This window comes from Stegastes partitus, unplaced genomic scaffold (assembly GCF_000690725.1).
Source record: "Stegastes partitus isolate 25-593 unplaced genomic scaffold, Stegastes_partitus-1.0.2 Scaffold734, whole genome shotgun sequence".
Classification (NCBI taxonomy): Eukaryota; Metazoa; Chordata; class Actinopteri; family Pomacentridae; genus Stegastes; species Stegastes partitus.
Genome location: NW_007578465.1, coordinates 177,516 through 195,192, shown reverse-complemented (window position 1 = coordinate 195,192; position 17,677 = coordinate 177,516). Strand labels below are relative to the sequence as shown.

At 42.7% G+C, this 17,677-nt stretch overlaps 1 protein-coding gene across 1 annotated transcript in view; it reads right to left on the bottom strand.

Annotated features, from left to right (window-relative positions):
- Positions 1–1,584: 1,584 nt before the first annotated feature.
- Positions 1,585–17,677, bottom strand: part of tiam2b (TIAM Rac1 associated GEF 2b) — a 71,872-nt gene continuing 55,779 nt past the window's right edge. Inside the window, exons 9-24 of the mRNA XM_008291314.1 lie at positions 15,703–15,768; positions 14,054–14,135; positions 13,634–13,723; positions 12,814–13,032; positions 11,853–11,950; positions 7,086–7,274; positions 6,236–6,304; positions 6,024–6,149; positions 5,329–5,437; positions 4,983–5,162; positions 4,692–4,810; positions 4,499–4,607; positions 4,337–4,395; positions 3,226–3,316; positions 2,997–3,084; positions 1,585–2,201 (exon numbers count right to left, since the gene is read on the bottom strand). Of these exons, the coding sequence (XP_008289536.1) occupies positions 1,658–2,201; positions 2,997–3,084; positions 3,226–3,316; positions 4,337–4,395; positions 4,499–4,607; positions 4,692–4,810; positions 4,983–5,162; positions 5,329–5,437; positions 6,024–6,149; positions 6,236–6,304; positions 7,086–7,274; positions 11,853–11,950; positions 12,814–13,032; positions 13,634–13,723; positions 14,054–14,135; positions 15,703–15,768 (2,238 nt within the window). The 3' untranslated portion in view covers positions 1,585–1,657. The remainder of the gene's footprint in view (positions 2,202–2,996; positions 3,085–3,225; positions 3,317–4,336; positions 4,396–4,498; positions 4,608–4,691; positions 4,811–4,982; positions 5,163–5,328; positions 5,438–6,023; positions 6,150–6,235; positions 6,305–7,085; positions 7,275–11,852; positions 11,951–12,813; positions 13,033–13,633; positions 13,724–14,053; positions 14,136–15,702; positions 15,769–17,677) is intronic.

The window sequence follows — 17,677 nt, the reverse complement described above, 5'->3', positions numbered from 1 at the left end:
CATCGATCAGATGCTTCCTGAAATGAGGAGAAGAACTGAGCTCCATATTTGTGTTTTTCAGTTTCTGAGGTCACTCGGGATGATTGAGCTTTGGTCCTCTGAACAACTTGATTCTGGTAAACTCCAGAGTCCTTCATTTTCTCTACGTCATTTTATTGAAGTGATTCTCCTGCTGGAGTCATTCCATAGCTCCTAAGAAATCCTTCTGAGGTTTGTAGTAACGTTGCGTTTGTCCTTTATGGAGCTAAGATGTGTGATTACTTCAGCATCAGGGACACGGTGAGGGGAAGTAATTAGAAAATCTTAAAGGAATAAGTTGTGTTGTCTTTAGAATAAAGTTGTACTTTCAGAGGACACAGAATTTAAACATTTAATGAGAGAAAAAGTAGATATTTTCCAGAATAAAGTCCAAATTTGACAAGAACAGTGATATTTTTAAGTAATTCCTGGACTAAAGTGTCACTTTAAGTAGAACAAACATGTTCATATTTTACAAGATAAAGTTTTTCTATCGTGAAAATAACAGTTACATCACACTTTGATGTGATGAAGGTGTCATTTCAAAAACACAGGTAATTAATTTACTAAATACTGAGTAAATAAGTATAATATGATGGAAGATTTTTTAGGAGAAAACGCCTCAGAAATAAACAAAATAATAGGATTTTTTAAAAAAAGTTTAAAAACTAGAGGTGATATTTACAAGAATGAAGTCACAATTTAGTTAGTTTAAGACATAAATATCTGGAGAACACAGCCTCAACATTATGAGAATGTCAGAGACAGAACTGACTTGTCATTATGTTAAAGTTATGTTCTTGTAAAATGTGTTTTCTTCCTATGCTATTACTTTACCCCCAAAACATGTTTCTAATCTTGTAAGATTCAGACCGTTTGACATGATTCTGTGGATGTGGTTCCCCTCACCGTGGCTCTGATCCTCTGCTGTAGCTCATGTGGTTCATTCTGTTCTTAACTCTTGGCCTCCGTTTGCTCTGATGTTCTGATTGCTGAGTTGTGAGTTGGTCAACGTTCACTCAGGAGTTGACGAGATCAACAAACCCGATCCACTGTCACAGCTGGTTGGAGTTCCTCATCTGGAAACATCTGGATGTCACACAGCCTCCAAACCTGCTGTTCAGACTTCCTGTTGCTTTGTTGGGGGTGTTGTTCCCAGACGTGGGCCTTCTCCAACTTTATCAGACTCACAGCCAAGATGGCTGCTGGAGGTCTCGCTATTCTGCGTTCCGTTAATGAGATGTTTGTCAGCGATCTTGAAGAGATGAATTTTCAGTGGATAGTTAGTTAGTTTGTGAGAATCCTTCCGTGTGATGATCCACATGTGCAGGTCTGGGAACCTTCTGGTGATCAAATAAAAAACGCCCTAACCTAAGTTTCCAGTATCATGATTAGAGTTTAGTGTAATCGCCGTGGCTCAGGTGGTAGAGCGGGTTGTCCACTTATTGCAAGGTTGGCGGTTCGACCCCACATGTTGAAGTGTCCTTGGGCAAGACACTGAACCCAAAGTTGCTCCCAGTGGCAGGCAGACACCTTGCAAGGAAGGTGTTTGAATGTGTGTGAATGGGTGAATGAGAAAACTTTGCAAAGCGCTTTGAGTACCACTAAGGTAAGTCTCCTCCCTGTTAGCATGTTAGCTTCAGCCCTGCAGCTTGGGGACGGCAGCCTTCTGCATCCCCAGCATGGTGTCGTAGAAGCAGTCTTCGTTAATCATGGAGGTCATGCTCTGAACGCTGAAGTCTCTCTCCAGCAGGTTGCTGAAGTCCGGCAGTTCTCCTCCAGCAGTCCGGCGCAGACTGGAGCTCCGTCTCGTCTCCTCGTCGCTCCGAGACGTCGTTCCTCTCTCCGCCTCCTCCTCGGTGAAGTTGAGTCTCTGCAGCTGAGCCTCCAGCTCGCTGGTCAGGGAGCACAGCCTGGTCCTCTTGCCTGCAGCGGCGGCAGCGTGGCTGGGCAGCAGAGGCTCCGAGCAGGTGTCTCCCAGGACGCCGTCCGGTCTGCAGCTCTCCTCCGGCTGATGAGGAGTCGTCCTCTGGGTGTCGGAGCGAGAGCGCTGCTGCCTCCTCCTCCAGGAGCCGCTCCTCTCGGCCGTCAACAGCTTGTTCCTCCTGAGGGAGCCGACAGACGGTCGGTCTCTGAGGAGGCAGCGCAGAGCTCGCAGCACGCTGGCCTTCGTCTCCAGACCGCTGGAACACAGAGAGGACAACGAGTCAGAGCTGAAACTAAAGCATTACGGTCTGAGTCTTCATTATAGTTGCCCATCGATGGGTAACTATAGAGCGTGTTTTTTTTGTTTGTCCGTTAACAGTCCAGAGCTTCACAGGAGAGGAGTTTGAACCTAAAACTTCACATATGACCTCAGTATGGTCCTTTCTCAGAGTGATTAGATTTTGGGGTCAATACATGCATTGGTGACTGCTACAGAGGTCAAAGGTCGCATTTACCAAAACAGCTCTGTCTGTCTGGAAATGCACAAAAAAACATACGTTTAGTAAACTAACTTAGGAAGATGTCTGAGGCCTATAAACTGATGATGTAACATATGACCTTGAGACAAAGGTCAAGGTCTCACTGAAGGTCTTAAATCACCACAAATTTTCAATCCATTACAACTTGGAAAAGGTGTAACACAAACACGTAGTTTGTTATTACAATCAGAGGAACCCATATCGGAGATGTGACATTTGACCTTGGACGACAGGTCAAGGTCAAACTCAAGGTCATAAATCTTGCTTAGCCGTAGTTACACCAAAACCCTTCCCCTCCATGTAAAATATCTGTGCTGCATGACAGACGAAGCTCTTGTCACATTATGGATCATTTTAAGGCAAAATCAAGACAAGTTCATCCTGAAGTAGACGCTCAGTAAAACACAGGATCAGGTAAACATGCAGACACTGGGCAGCCACGTCCCTCTACTGAGGCCTTTCTAGTTTAAGTTGTGGTTAAAACACTGCAGAACTTTCTTCTTTGGTTCGTACCTGCTGCAGAGCTGGAACACCGTCTCCGGTCGTCCCTCCACCTCTGACTTGCTGTGGACCAGCTCCCACACACAGGGATCCTCTGAGCCTGCAAACACAGAACCGTCAGCTCAGACCGTCAGAGCGCCTCCTGCTGGAGCTCTGCTGCACCAACACTCACCAGAAACACACCTGGACCAGCAACATCCTCACTACAGCTACAGAAACAAACCTTCTTATGATCACTGACCTGTGATGTTGGCCGGTCTGACTTGAACCGCTGAAACTGGGATTAACCAGCGGAACCTGAAGGGGTCCAGATCAGCTGAGCGGGAAGGTGTCTGTCGGACAGAAAACACACTGAGTCAGATCTAAACACAGACACGCTGTAGAGGTGAAGCTGTTCTGTTCAGATGTTCAGAAAAGCTCTGCTGGTGGTTTGTCAAGTTTTAACCACAGAACTATTATGTAATGTTAATTCAATGTTTTTGTTCTGTTGTTTAAACGTAGACAACAACACTCGTGTGGGTTGTTTAGAGGTTGAAAATCTGTGTAAGCTTGAAAGAAAAGAAAAATACAGCGGTGGCTTGAAAGGACAGAAATCGATCTAAAAACTGATGCATGATCTGGAAACTGATCAGAAGCAGCATGAAAATGTCATGAAGCCCATTTCTGCTAAATACAGATAACAATAAAGAATTTAAAAAAGCATGTAAAGTCCGAAACCTTTTATCTAAAAAAAATATGTCTTAATGCCTAATATTTTCAAATGGTAAATGGTCTGCACTTATATAGAGCTTTTCCACCGTAGCGGCACTCAAAGCGCTTTACAATGTGTTTCTCATTCACCCATTCACACACATTCATACACTAATGGTGACAGAGCTGCCATGCAAGGTGTCTGCCTGCTATTATAGCATTTCTGACTATATATTATATTTTTAACTCATTGATTCAAACATAAGTCAACGTGATGTCATGTCTTATATTATTTACTGATCTACTGTTTAAACTTTGACTCATATTTTTTTTTAAGTATGTGTCTTTATTTTTTACTTTTTAACAAAACATGTAGACTATAGCTCATATTTTTGCGTCAGAAAATTTTAGTTATTTTTAGAAATTCAACTTTAATTTCTTATTTTTGACTTCTCATCTTAAATTTTTGGACTCACCATGAATATCATTTTTAATCAGGATTTTTTTCATTTTTTTCTTACATTGGCCCAAATGGGCTTCCATATAATTGTGATCCGTAGTTAAATTCTAAAACAAGCAACCCAACAGAATGTCCATGCAGACTAGACTAGACTGTGTTTCAGGTTAAGCCACGACAGGATCAGGTGTCGAACTGGACTCACCATCCTCTTCTTCAGTTTGCTGTTCTCACGATAAACCAGGATGACGGCCCGTTTGAACACTGTGGACACAACGGCTGCTGAGTTACTTCAACACAACCTCAAATCAATTTGAAAATGATTTTTCTTCAAACACGCCGTAAAGCAAACACAGCGTGGACCCACCAAACAGCGTGAGCTCCGGCTCTTTCCTCAGTCGACCCAAACAGGGCAGAGGGTTCAACCAGACCACTGACGAATGGACCAGAAACTCTCCCATCGAGATCTCGGTCACCTGAGGGAGGAAGAATAAAACCCTTCAGTCGACTCTCCACAGCGGACGGTTCAGTGTGATGACTCAGCGTATTTGTGTTCAGACCTGTTTGTCAGCTCCACTCTGGTCCGCAGCCAGCTGGTCGAACACGCAGCCGTAGTCCTCGTAGATCTTCTGCATCTCGTTGATGTGACTCGCCACCTTCTCCATCGCTCGCAGCGCCTCTGAGTGGACACCAGAGGAAGCGCAGGTGGTGAAAAATGTGTTTGTACACAAAACAGAGTGCCTCTGTGGCCTCTGCAGGCTGCTGAATTCATTACAGCAACTGTAAACCTGTCAGGTGTGTGTGCGTGTGTGTGTGTGTGTGTGTGTTAAACTTGTTGATGTGTGTGTTACCTGTCAGGTGTGTGTGTTCAGGACTCTCGGGGTCGGTCAGGGACACCAGCTCCCGGAGCAGCAGTGGATACTTGAGGACCCTCTGAACAGGTTTGATCAGGTACGACTCCAGAGAAGACGAGTGCTGATTGGTGGGATTCCTCGCCTCCAGGAACTGCTTGAAGGCTCCGTCTGTTTTGGCTGAATCAGAGACGACGGTTAAAGGATTTTTTTTCCCCTTCACAGATTCTGCCAAATATTCTGATTTGTTACATTTCAATAATATTAAATGAATTTCAGGTTGTTTTGTTTACAGTCTAAATTTGTAAAACGCGTTTAAATAAATGTTTTGCTCTTCGGTCCTCACCTCTCTCCAGAACCTTCTGGACTTTGATGTGATTGGCACAGAAGCCGCTGTAGAGTTTGAAGTGGTCGGCGTAGTAAAGGAAAGATCCGCCCAAAGAGAAGAGCAGTTTCTGAACGCAAAAAAACAGAGACAATGTGTGAAACAGTTCTCTACACAATACTTGTACAACATTAAAACAACACACGAACATGTACTGCAAATGCACAGTGAAAATAAGAAAATAAAGGAAATTACAACAATTAACATAAATATAAAAGAAGAAATAATTCAAATAATAATAAAAGGCAAAATTTATGTAAAATAGTAAATCAAAAAAAAAAAGAATCCTTTTGGTAAAGCAGCTTACAATTTCAACAACAGCCAAAATATTAAAACATTTAAAAGAAGGAAGGACATACAAAAAAAAACTGCTAAAAAACAAGTACAAATAATAAACAAAATACTAAAATAAATCGGAAAAACAGAAAAACTAAATTAAGTAGGCAATAAGACAGGAAAAAGTACATACATTCAAACAAAATGAAATAAAAATAACAAATAAATAAATGAAAAAGTAGTTAAATCAGAAAAATAAAACAGGAAAAAAAAGGAAATGATAATACAAAAAAAAAGGTAAAAAACAAATCTGAAAGAAAGAGGCGTATTAGACCAACTGATGATCAATAAAACGTGTGAGCCAGCAGACGGATCTTTACCTTGAACTGTTCGAGTGTTTCCAGGCTGCTGAAGTTCGGACAGGCAGCGATTCTTTCCTCCAACGTCTGGAGAAAAACCCTCTGAAAGTCCAGCATCTCTGGCAGGCTGCCGAACAACGCCTCCATCTGAGGGAGAGACGCTGCGGTTAAACAAACCAACACGACCTGAAGTCTACACAAAGTTTCACCTCCTTTTCTTTTTCCTTTTGTACCTCGTCTTTACTGAGGAACGTCTCCTTCTGCAGCGGCGTCAGATAGATGTTGAACAGACACACCAGATCCTGAAAGACACAAGAAGAACATTCATGAACACATTAAACAGCAACATGACAACAGGAACATAAGACAGAACTTTACTCACTCCAGTGCTCTGTATGGAACAACAAGCACATGTTAGACATGAAGAGAAACTGAACTGCAGCTGCAACAAATTACTGACACACAAAAACAATAAAAGGAAAATAAAAAATCTAAAATAAAATGTTTGTACCTGTTTCTACAGATTTATATTTTTATATTTTATTCTTTTTTTTAAACTGTCAGACTAAACTCAATTTCAATGAATTAAGTATTTGAATTATATATGATTAATGTCATTAATGTTGTGTTTTCAGCATCAAGTTTGAAGTTATAAACAAACTCATTAAAACACACTAAAGAGCTGTAATAGCACAATATATTGATATAATATTTCTTTCATTTCCTTTTACTTCTAATTTTAAACGCTCATATTTATTTAAGACATTTTAAATGATTTAAATCTGACCTAGAAATGATTTATTTGTGGAAAATCACAACGGACTGTGTCGAAGCATAATGAATGTTATTTATCATTAGTCAGTTAGATTTTTATTTTACATCTTATATTTGAGAAATTCAAACTAGCACATGTTTTAAATTTTTCTTTATAAAAGACTTGAATGCTCATTAAAACAGTTGCTGCTGATTAACTGTAACAGTGGTGTTAGCGGTAGCAGCAGTGTTAGCGGTAGCAGCAGTGTTAGCAGTAGCAGCAGTGTTAGCGGTATCACTGCTACAGAAGAGTTACTGCAGTGTTCTGACCTTGACGTAGGACTTCTCGGTGTCGACCAGCTCCTGGATGACTTTACGCAGACGCTGACACACACTCAGGTGGGCGGGGCTCGCCGGCTGCAGGCCGACCTCTCTGCTGTATGGGTTTTTGGGGACGTCAGCGTCCGCCGCTCGGCTTTCTGGGAAGGTTTGGTACAGCGAGTAGACCTGGTCCATGTTCTGAGGAGGAAAACACGGAGGAACTGAGGCTCAGACGACTGATTTACTTTGACTGTTCAGAACAAAACCAAAAGGTCAAAGGTCACAGAGTGTGACGTGAACGTGAAGCAGAGGGATGTGTGGAGACAATAAAAGTTTTTCAAAAGAACAAATTCACAAGAATTTAACGCCAATGATAGCGTACCACTGTGTTAGGATAGGCTAGCAGGCTAACATGCTGCTGCTAGCTTATTAGCATGCTAATTTTGGCATTAGGTTCAAAGCTAAAGGTCAGGACAGTCTGAAAACCACATACACACTTAAACATGTTTCTGTTTCAACAGTCGAGCCAGACGTAAGCGTGACAAGTCAACATTAAATTAATTTGGGTCAAATGATTTCAAACGAGTGCCTGAATTCTGAGACGTCACATCTGTTCTGTATCAATTCATGAGTTTCAGCAGTTTTGACCATGAAAACAGCCAATTATGCTAAATTCCACATTAACTCAGTTTTAACTTGATATCAACACAAGCGTTTCTGCAGTTTTACTCTCTGCTGGTAGAAACCGAGGACAGCCAGCTGCCAGCTTGTCTCCTGCTGTGTCATCGGCAGTAACACCACACAGAACCTTTGGTCTAGTGACTCTACAAACACTGTGAACGCACAAGTAGGAAGATAAATCTTCTACTTTGATCATGAATCAGTAGAATAAGAACCATCTGAGCTCCAGGCCGCAGTCAGGAGTTCAATGTTTCTTCTGGACATCTGGGAGGTGAAAGTTGGCTGCTGAGTGAGAGATCAGAGAGAAACATGACCTGCTGACACCTGGAGCTACAACACACGCTACAACTCTCCATGGCTGACGGATTTAAACACTGAACTGGTCTGAGAGCAGCTTCACTGCAGCTTCCACCCTGAAGGACGAGGAGGTGTTAAAAAACCCGCCGCCTCATTCATCATCATAATCTGTGCTGCCAGCCTCTAATAAACTGCCGACAGCCTGATAAATTCAGAGCTGGGCTCTGTTCGGCCTGCAGACGCAGAGCTTTTAATAACAGGCGACACCTTAACTTCCAGGACGGCTGAGATCCTCAAGATCTGATTCTGATTCACTGAACCTCCTGAAACTCTGCATTCCCCCTCAGACCAGACACACGTGGGAAATTAACTTGGAAATAGAGTTTCTAATTCTGGGCAGCACAGAGCAAAGGAACGGGTCCTCACAGAGGGAACTGTTCAAAAAGGAGAAGAACCAGGAGCACATATGAGCATTTTAGAGGCTGCAGGGACATACGTGATGGAAGAAACCTGGACACTGTTTACAGCACACAGGAAGATCTGATCAAAACCAGCGTACTAACATGCAGGTAGACACACCCATAAAGGGTTAAAGCAGAGATCACATCTGGTACAACAAACAGCGGATGCAACTAAGTTTTGATAAATCGATTAGTGATTTGGTCGATAAAACATCTGACAAACATCTTGTTTTGTCGAACCAACTGTTCAAAATATCCAATTCATTATCATGTGAAATCAAATTATTCCATTTAAGCAGCAGGAACCAGCAAATTAAAGAATGATTTATTGATTATCAGACTGGTGATCTTTCCTTGATCTACAGCATTTAGATGGAAGGAGAATTACATAACTAAATGTGTTTAGTCATGTGCATTAAAGGAAATTCAAGAAAGTTAGATAACTTATTTTTACATGAATAAATTCATGTTTTCCCTCGTTTAAGATAAACAGTTGAGAACCCAATGCACTCATCTATTAGACTGTTTCACTGTTTCTGGTCGTGATCTACCTCAGTGGTATCTTCAGTCCACTGTGACTGTCCATAGTCCGGCTTTAAACATCTGTTTGTTGCTTATAAAAAGCTACAGACTGAAATCTGAGCCCATTTACGAGTTCTAACATCAGATTAAGTCATTTTTCCCCCACTGGCTGGTTTTTCTGCTGGGAATGATCAGATTTCACTGGTTACCGTGACATTCTGTCCACCAGTAGGGGACTTCTCACTGTTGTGATCTTATGCTCATCCATCTGTTCTCTGCTGCTCATCCGGACTTGTGTCGGTATAGCAGCATGTTAGTCCAGATGTCCCCCAGTTTTCCAGCTCCACCTGCAGCATCCTCAGGTGTTCCCACACCACATGGGGTGTGTAATCTCTTCAGCGTGTTCTGGGTCGACCTCGGGATCTTACACCTGCTGAACATGCTGAGAAAACCTCCGAAGGAAGGCGTCCAGGAGGATCCTAATTAGACGCCTGAGTGACCTGAACTAGCTCCTTCTGACATGATGGCGTGGGAGGCGCAGTATGACATTAAATAAAAACTATTATTTAGCTCAACTACTTGCTGCAGCTCTACAACAGACCACCAGACAAACAGTAACAACATCTAGCAGCCCTCTGTTTACCAGCAGGACGAGGCTGTCGGCGGGCCGGTGGTAGCCCAGGCAGCAGGCGGCCTCGTCCAGCAGCCCCGCCAGCCGCTCCATCAGCCCGGGAAACACCTCCCCTCCCTCTTCCTCATCCTCTTCCTCCAGTGTCTCCCAGTCCTCCTCCGGCGGCAGCACCCAGCACAGAGCTCCCATGGCGAAGGAGCGGGACGACGTAAATGTCTGGTTGGGGGTCAGGGGTCGCCTTCGGGAGTCGTTAGTGCCGCCACCAGACGAGGAGGTGGAGGAGGTCACGAACAACATCTACAAGTTCTCTGTGTTTGTACCAGTAGACGCCATTAATCCCACTGCTCTGACTTTACAAACACTCCACACACTCCTGACGGCGTAAGCCCAGATTATCAGGCTGACCGCGGGTCATGTGACAGACAGAGAGTTGGAGGTTTAGGAGGGACAAGAGGATTGTGGGAAAGGATTTCTGCAGGTAAGTTTGAGGAGGTTTAGTGAAGGACAGACAGTAACAGGTTCCTCCTACGGGACCTGCTGAAATTAGACTTCTAGGTTTCTCATATCCTGATGATAACAAGCTGCTAATAGCCGATGCACTTTTCTGATCCACCTCAATGATGCACGAGGCGACTGGTAGAAGGGTCTAAATGACAAAATACCATGGACTGTATATGACGAGTTCATTTGCAAAAACAGATAACTCCATTTTTGTAGATTTTCAGAAAACTTATTTTTTTGTTGTTTGCTTGAGATAATATCAATCAAACTGCAGTTGAGTGGATTTGACACGACAAAAATAGAGATAATTTAAGTTTGATTGATATTGTTTCAGGTAGACGATGGAAAAGTGGTTTTTCTGAAGGTTTGTGAGGATGGAGTTATCTGACAATGAGCAAAGAGGTGTACTGTGAGTGGAGCAGAGTCTCTGGGCCATGAACTATCCACCCACCTTTCACTCAAAGCACCACCCCCATAACTATGCATAACTTTAAGTCTCAAAAAATATTAATGTCCAACTTATATAAAAAATCCGACCCCCTGTTTGTCACAAACGGAGACATTAGCGATAGAGACCAAAACTGTTTTTGCACCAGGCTGTAAACATGGTTCTTTCTGCTGTAAAGTTGTACAGTCTAACATGAGGGTCGATGGGGACTGACTCACTTTTGGAATCGGCCTCTAGTGGCCTGTCAAGGAACTACGGCTTTTGGCACGTGAACGTTGGCTCAAATGTTCAGACCCAGAGGCTTCTGCTTTGCAAAATGCTTGGTTTCGCATCGTGTTTAAAGCGGACCTTTTGCTGGACAGAGGATACTGTGGCCACGAGGAGGAATTACAGGATCAAGGTAGCTGTCAAAACACAGGATATCTCTGTCTGACAAGAGACTTAAATTGTTGCTGCGTCACATGACTGACGACACATCAGTTCTCGACCAGTCAGAGAGCGCTGACCCAGGGGCTGACCTTGTACAACTAGAGTGTCTACACAGTGTCTGATACTACAGCGTCATGTGCTCCCTCACAATATACACAGTGACCGTCCTATTACCACCACCAGTCTCTTTACTCATACTGGTCAGTGTCGTGAAGTTGTCGTACATTACAGAGAAAGTGAACAACTCAAAAGACGCAGCATTAGTTGTTATCCACTACAGTTGACCCACAATACTGCAATGATATCACATGAAAAAACAAAACTTAACAGATTAATCCCAACTCTGCAAACTTCCCCTCTTCCACACAGTCGACCAATCGCAGTCAGACACAACTCGAACTAAACGCAGCGTCAGAAAGCTGTGGAGGACCTGATGAGGGGTTCTGAGGTAGCTCTTGTACAGAAGAGTCTGAAAGTCACGGTGAGATGAAAGTCAGAGCATCTTCAGCGTCAGTAATGAGAGGCAGCGCCAAGTGACAAAGAAAATGTGAGCAATGAGAGAAATTTAAATCAGATCCTTCAGAGTTACATCGTGTGGCAGAGTAGAGCCACATGGAGCCGCAACATGTCAGTCTGTGAATAAATTAAAAGCTTTCTGTGATGGGGTTGGCTGATTAGCCCAGATTACCATTTTATTGTATAAATAATCAGGAAAAGAAAAGAGAAGGGATACAAAAGATGGAAATTTAAAAACAGATGCGATTTTCGTTCACTTGTCGTTGAGTGTAAACCTGATGAGACCTCACCTGTCCCGGAGCCTCAGCGTCCTCAGACGGCGTCGTCGTCAAAGTGTCGTCAAAAACGGGAGTGAGGTTTCCATCTGGATCACTGATGAATGATGGATCTATGTAAGAAACAAAACAAAGGTCTCACTGGAGTTCTTTTTCTGTTCAATTTAGGGATTTTTATGCCCACTATTGGCATAAAAATGTAATATATGTCAATATTGTTAGCGTTTTATTTTTCGTCCTGTAATGAAAACTGATAAAATAATGCCTTGATTTCGCTGCCATTTACCGGTGCACAAGTAATGACGACATCAAAGTGCATCATGAAGCCTGTAAACAAGTGTGGCTGCAGTAACAAACATATATCGTAACGGAAATTGAGAGTTGGACAATATTGGATATTGGCAAAAAAGCCAATATCAGACATCCCTAGTTCAATTCTTAGAGTTGTTTTCATTGTGTATTTCAGGACCTGTGACTTTACTCTGGTCCCATTTCAGCCGTTACAAGTAACAAATTCACCTCTAAATAAACACAGACAGCTGCATTAACCTCACAGTGAAGAAGTCCTAAACAAAAACATAGCCTGAACCTTCTGTGGGCAGTTTTCCCAGAATTCCTCTGGGGCCTCTGTGCTGCTGATTAAAGTGTATCTGACTGAGCATCGATCTGCCTTCAGAATGAAAACATTTTAGTTAAAAGCTTCAGATTTCCTCGACTGGTAGATTCAGTTAGTGTGAAGGTGTAGTCTAACATACATGTATGAGATTTTTTTTAAATTGTGGCTCTCTTTGGTGTATTTATGTCTGCAGTCTGTAGTTCAAAACCCATTTTTAATGTCCTACGCTGGCCAGAAAATGAATGTCATGATTATCACGAGTTTTAAAGCAGACAGAAAACATGTCTCAGGTTGATTTAATGAGAGAAATCTGTCAAACACAGCATGAAGTGACTGGAAAACAGATTTTGCCTGTCGTACCTGCGGTCCAGGTCTGGAGGTTGGCAGAGGTCGGCGGTGGGAAGCAGGGGTCGGTGGGGTCGGGCCAGACGCCGGCGGGCTCCTCGGTGTCGGGCGACTCGTCTCTCCTGAGCAGCAGCTGGAGCTTCTGGTGGGTGAAGAGACTCTGCATGAGGTCCAGGTCCAGTCCTGAGACAGCGGCTCCGTTCACAGCCAGGACCTCGTCTCCGGCCCTGAGGCCTGATGGGAAACAGACAAATCATCGTCATAGGTAAGAAATGTGCTTGAAGAATTCATCTGTCACACACTCCATCACTTTCAATAAGTATTACGTTTTATTCTGTGATGAAGCCACAACAGAAGCAGTTTGTTCTTTCTTTGTCTGCAGGTTAACTCTTTATGGGCCAAGTGACCATATTTGGTCACTTCCTTGGACGTTCAATATGTCCGCCCTGTGCCTCTCCTTGAGGATGAAGAACCATGTGCACCTTGATTTAGTTTTTATATTCGTACCAATATCACTAGCTTACAAAAAATGTCATTAAACAAATGTTCCAGGAACTTTATAAACGCTTTGTTAGTGGTTTGCATTGAACTCCACTTTATTAATCTTGATATGCAACATTTTATTTTATTTTTTTAAGTCACAAAAGTAAAACTATCTTCAATTATCCTTCAATAACACCGTAAGGTTGACATTTTCATTTTCCAGGTATTTCAAGGAGTGTCCTATAAAGGGTTAAGCCGTCAATGCCCTCTGCTGGAATAGAAGATGAATTACAAACTCATCCATCCCCCTGAAACATTGCTGTGGTCTCTCTGAAGGACTTAGATGTTTTACCGTGTCTGGCCGACAGTCCCAGCGGGTCGACTTCGCTGACGTAGACGTGACTTTTTCCTGCTCCGTCCACGTGACCCGTCACTGCAAAGCCTACACATGCGTTGGTAAAAATATGTGTTATTGCTTTTCAGACACAAAGCATTCTTTTTTTTAACAGCGGTGCTCAATAACAGAGCTAAATGTTATTGAAAAATATGTTCTGAATTATTGTTTTTAAAATAATAAGCCATCTTTGAACGTTTTTAAAAACCCATCAAGGTTCCCGCTGCCCTGAAATGTTACAACCAGCAGTGATGGAAGCTTTTCTTAAATCAGAAGCTCAGTGTGTGATTCTTACACTCTTCAAGCTACTAGTTCCACTCCCAGATTAGTTCTACTGCTGCACAGTGAAGTGATGTGTAGAGTTGTTTTTTTTCTCACCAAAGTCCTTTTCCGTGTCGGGTCGACAGATGTGCAGAGTGAAAACACCGAGCGCCGAGAGCTGCTGCTGCTCGTCACACAGCTGAACACGGATCAGAACAGATCAGAGGGAGTCAGTTACTGATCAGAATCATGACAACAAACATCCAGTTATTTCAGTCTGCAGGATGACGGTTCAACTCCAGTTTGTCAAGGTTCAAGGTTAGGTTTCAGTGCAGGGAGAAGGTGGGAGTTTGACTTTATGGGAACGTAACACAGTAAGAACTAGAAAAAAGAGGGGAGGGTTTGAGAGAGGAGTGAAAGAAGCCATCTATGTCAAACTGGAAAGACCATCAACAGAGGTGGAGGTCTGAGGCATCACCTCTCACCTGTTTACAACTCAGTCCTAAGATCTCTCCCCAGGAAGATGAAACTGCATTCACACCTCGCCATAGAAACCCTAACGAACCCCTTTGTGGCAGGGGGAGCACTAACGACTCACATAACGAGAGGGAGGAGCAACAAACCCCCAATTAAAACCGAAACTCAGGTGTTAGTGGCTCCTTTAGGATATAAGTATCTGGAACTCCCAACTAGTCAGTCAGAGCTGATGAAGCCTCTTGGATGAGAGGTGAAACATCTTCAAGGAACTCAAGCAAGTCCAGTTGCTACGATTAATCTATGAAAACAACCATGAGCTGGATGACTGAGAACCTTCACAGACAACTAGAAAAAACCAACAGGACCAGACTGATTCGACAGCTGATGCACATATATCAGTGTTGATACGTAACAAAAACATGGTCGTAGATGCTAATAGGTTGTTATCATATTTTGATGTTGCTCCAGGCCTCACACATCCTCACTAAAACAGTTACATGTGGTTTTGTGCAGACAACAGACAACTAACAAACAAAATACAAAAATGCTCTAAAAAAAACACACAACTTCAGTAATCAAGGATCCAAACAGAGTTGTGGTTTTCAGTGAACATGCATCATGTGTAAACATCTTCTTTGCCACCGAGTTAAACTCCGTATATGAGCAGACTCACAGATGTACAGATGCAGCTAACAATGATTTGTAACACAAAAAAATATTTCATTTAATATGATATGATGTAAAAACAAGCAGCACAGCTTCATATGTCTAGTTGACTGATCATATGTGTTTAGTATTAATGGTTATAGTGACTGTGAAGAAAATGTCAGCGATATGACGAGAGGACAGAAACGATTACTATTGGTTTGGATGTTCTTAGCAATTATTGTCTAGTTGAGGCCTTGGAGATGATCATCTACTTTATAATGAGCCAATAATATGGATTCAAAATTCACTAGAACTAATATTGTTCATCTTTTGGAAGATGACTGTAGCGGTAGACATGTTAGTCATTCAACCCAAAGCCTGTTTCTCAAATCTTTTCTTCTGGTTTGTAACAACCTGTGTGTTTATTTAGTTTGACTGTAATCAATGACTTATTGTCATACAATATACGATGTGAGCTTTGATGACAAAAGAATATTTTAATTGTTCATTCTAATCAGGGGCTGCAGGGTGGATCGGTGATTAAGCGGTGTATAGATAATGGATGGAATTGTAATCAGGCTGGAAGTTTGCAGAAATAAATCAGTCCCAGTGAGTTTCAGCAGGTCGGGCAGTGAACACACCTGCAGAGCTGCAGCTCGGCCTGTGGAGGGCGCCGCCTCCCTCTGCTGGGACGCACAGTCCAGGGTCTGCAGGAGGAAACACAAATGAAGATATTTTTTCTTAGTTTTACAAATCTGACTGCAAGTCTGATTCAATAAGTCTAAAAAAACGTAGGAAGGCTCAAGCTGGTGTGAATTAAAAACTCAGCAGGCCTTTTTAGGGCACATTAAGGGCAATAATAATAATAATAATAATAATAATAATAATAATAATAATAAGAGTTCATGATGATCGAATCAAAGAGCTTTAAAATATATAAGACAGAGAAAGCAGCGAAGTTTAAGAAGTCAAACTTTCTAACAAGCGCTGAAACGCACCGACAAGGACGCAAAAATAAAGACGTCCTCTGAAGGAGAAGAAAGAAGGAGATGAGAGGAGGAAGGCTGAGAGGAAAAGCAGCAGCAGCAGGATGCAGAAGAGACTCAGGAGGAGGCGTCGTGTTGAGAGGAAGATGATGGAGGTTAAAAGAGGAGCAGAAGAAAAGAGGAGGAGGTCATGTGACAGCGGGAGGAGGTGGGGGGAGACATCTCCTGCCTCTGTGGAGAGATTAACACTCAAGGACAAAGGAATTCATGGAGAATGAAAGGCTCTCGAAGCTTTTAATCCTCAAACACCTCCCTCCTCCTCCTCCTCCTCCTCCTCCTCCGTGGGTCGACACACCAGCAGGCCGTCCTCAAACAGCTGTGCAGCTAAACAAACAGTCTGAATCTGCTGCTCCTCTTCCTTTCCTTCCTTTGTCCTCCTCTCCTTTCTCCTCCTCTTTAGGGGGTTCAGGGGTGACAGGTGGCAGCACACAAAGCTTCTCAGCGCTATATGAGACCAGTGGGGTGTGTGGACAGCGTGTCTCATCTTCCTCCAGCTGCGAATCCTGAAATTTCTCTTAAAACTTCTTGGTCGGTCAGTAGAAATTAACTCAAGAAGCTGAAATGTTGTCAGAAGAAAGTGTGAGACAAATTCTGTGACATCCTCCAAACATCATTAACTAAATTTTATGACTTTGTGTCAAGAATCTGTCCCTGTAGATGTTCACTTGGGTTGTATTCAGCTGTCTTTGGTCTTCTTTAGTCTTCAAGTCAACGTTCTGAGGTGTGTTTGGGCTCTTTATCCTGCTGCAGCATGAATCCTTCTCCACAAAGATGCAAACCAGTGGAAAACGGCACATCTCTGGAGGACAAAGTGCTGCTTCTACTTGGTCGTCCTCTGATGATTTGCTCACTTTTGGTCTGTCTGATGCTGCTTGGATACAACTGATCCAGTTTCCATGAAGTGTTTCAGAGCTCCTTACACTTAGAAACCTTCAGTCCAGAAATGATTTGATCCTGAGAAAGCTCCTCTTTCCCCAGAGGAGCAATTTAACTTCACTTATGCCATTTTTCACACCATCACAGTGCTACTTAGTAAACAACAATCCGCTGTGACTACAAATCCGGCTAAATGTCTTCTGAACGATGCTTCAATGGAAGAATACACTTCAAGTCAATCTGGTCATTTTAAATGTTTCTGACTATTTCCAGCTTATCCTGAAAATAGAGCAGATGTACTGACTTCTGGATCTCGATTCAGGTTTGGGCCACGAGGACAAAACTAAAGTTGTTTAAGAAAAATGTAAAGTGAAAAGCAAAAGTTTCATTACATTTTTATTTATTATTACTTTTGTCAGTTTCATCTTATTTCACTGACAGCTGTTTTTCCTTCTTCAATGGGAGGCTATGAATACACTTGAGGACGACTGTAAGTAATTCAATAGTTGATTAAGTAAAAATCTGCAGTCATCTTAGTTGTCCTCAGATTTAAGGATTTCGTTTTTTCCTTTTCTTTCTCTTATCTGAACGTGAACTCAGCATGTTTCAGATGTCGAGGCTCTGAGCTGCAGACAGCAGACGATGTGGCGGCAGGGCTCTCAGAAACCACACACACACACACACACACACACAC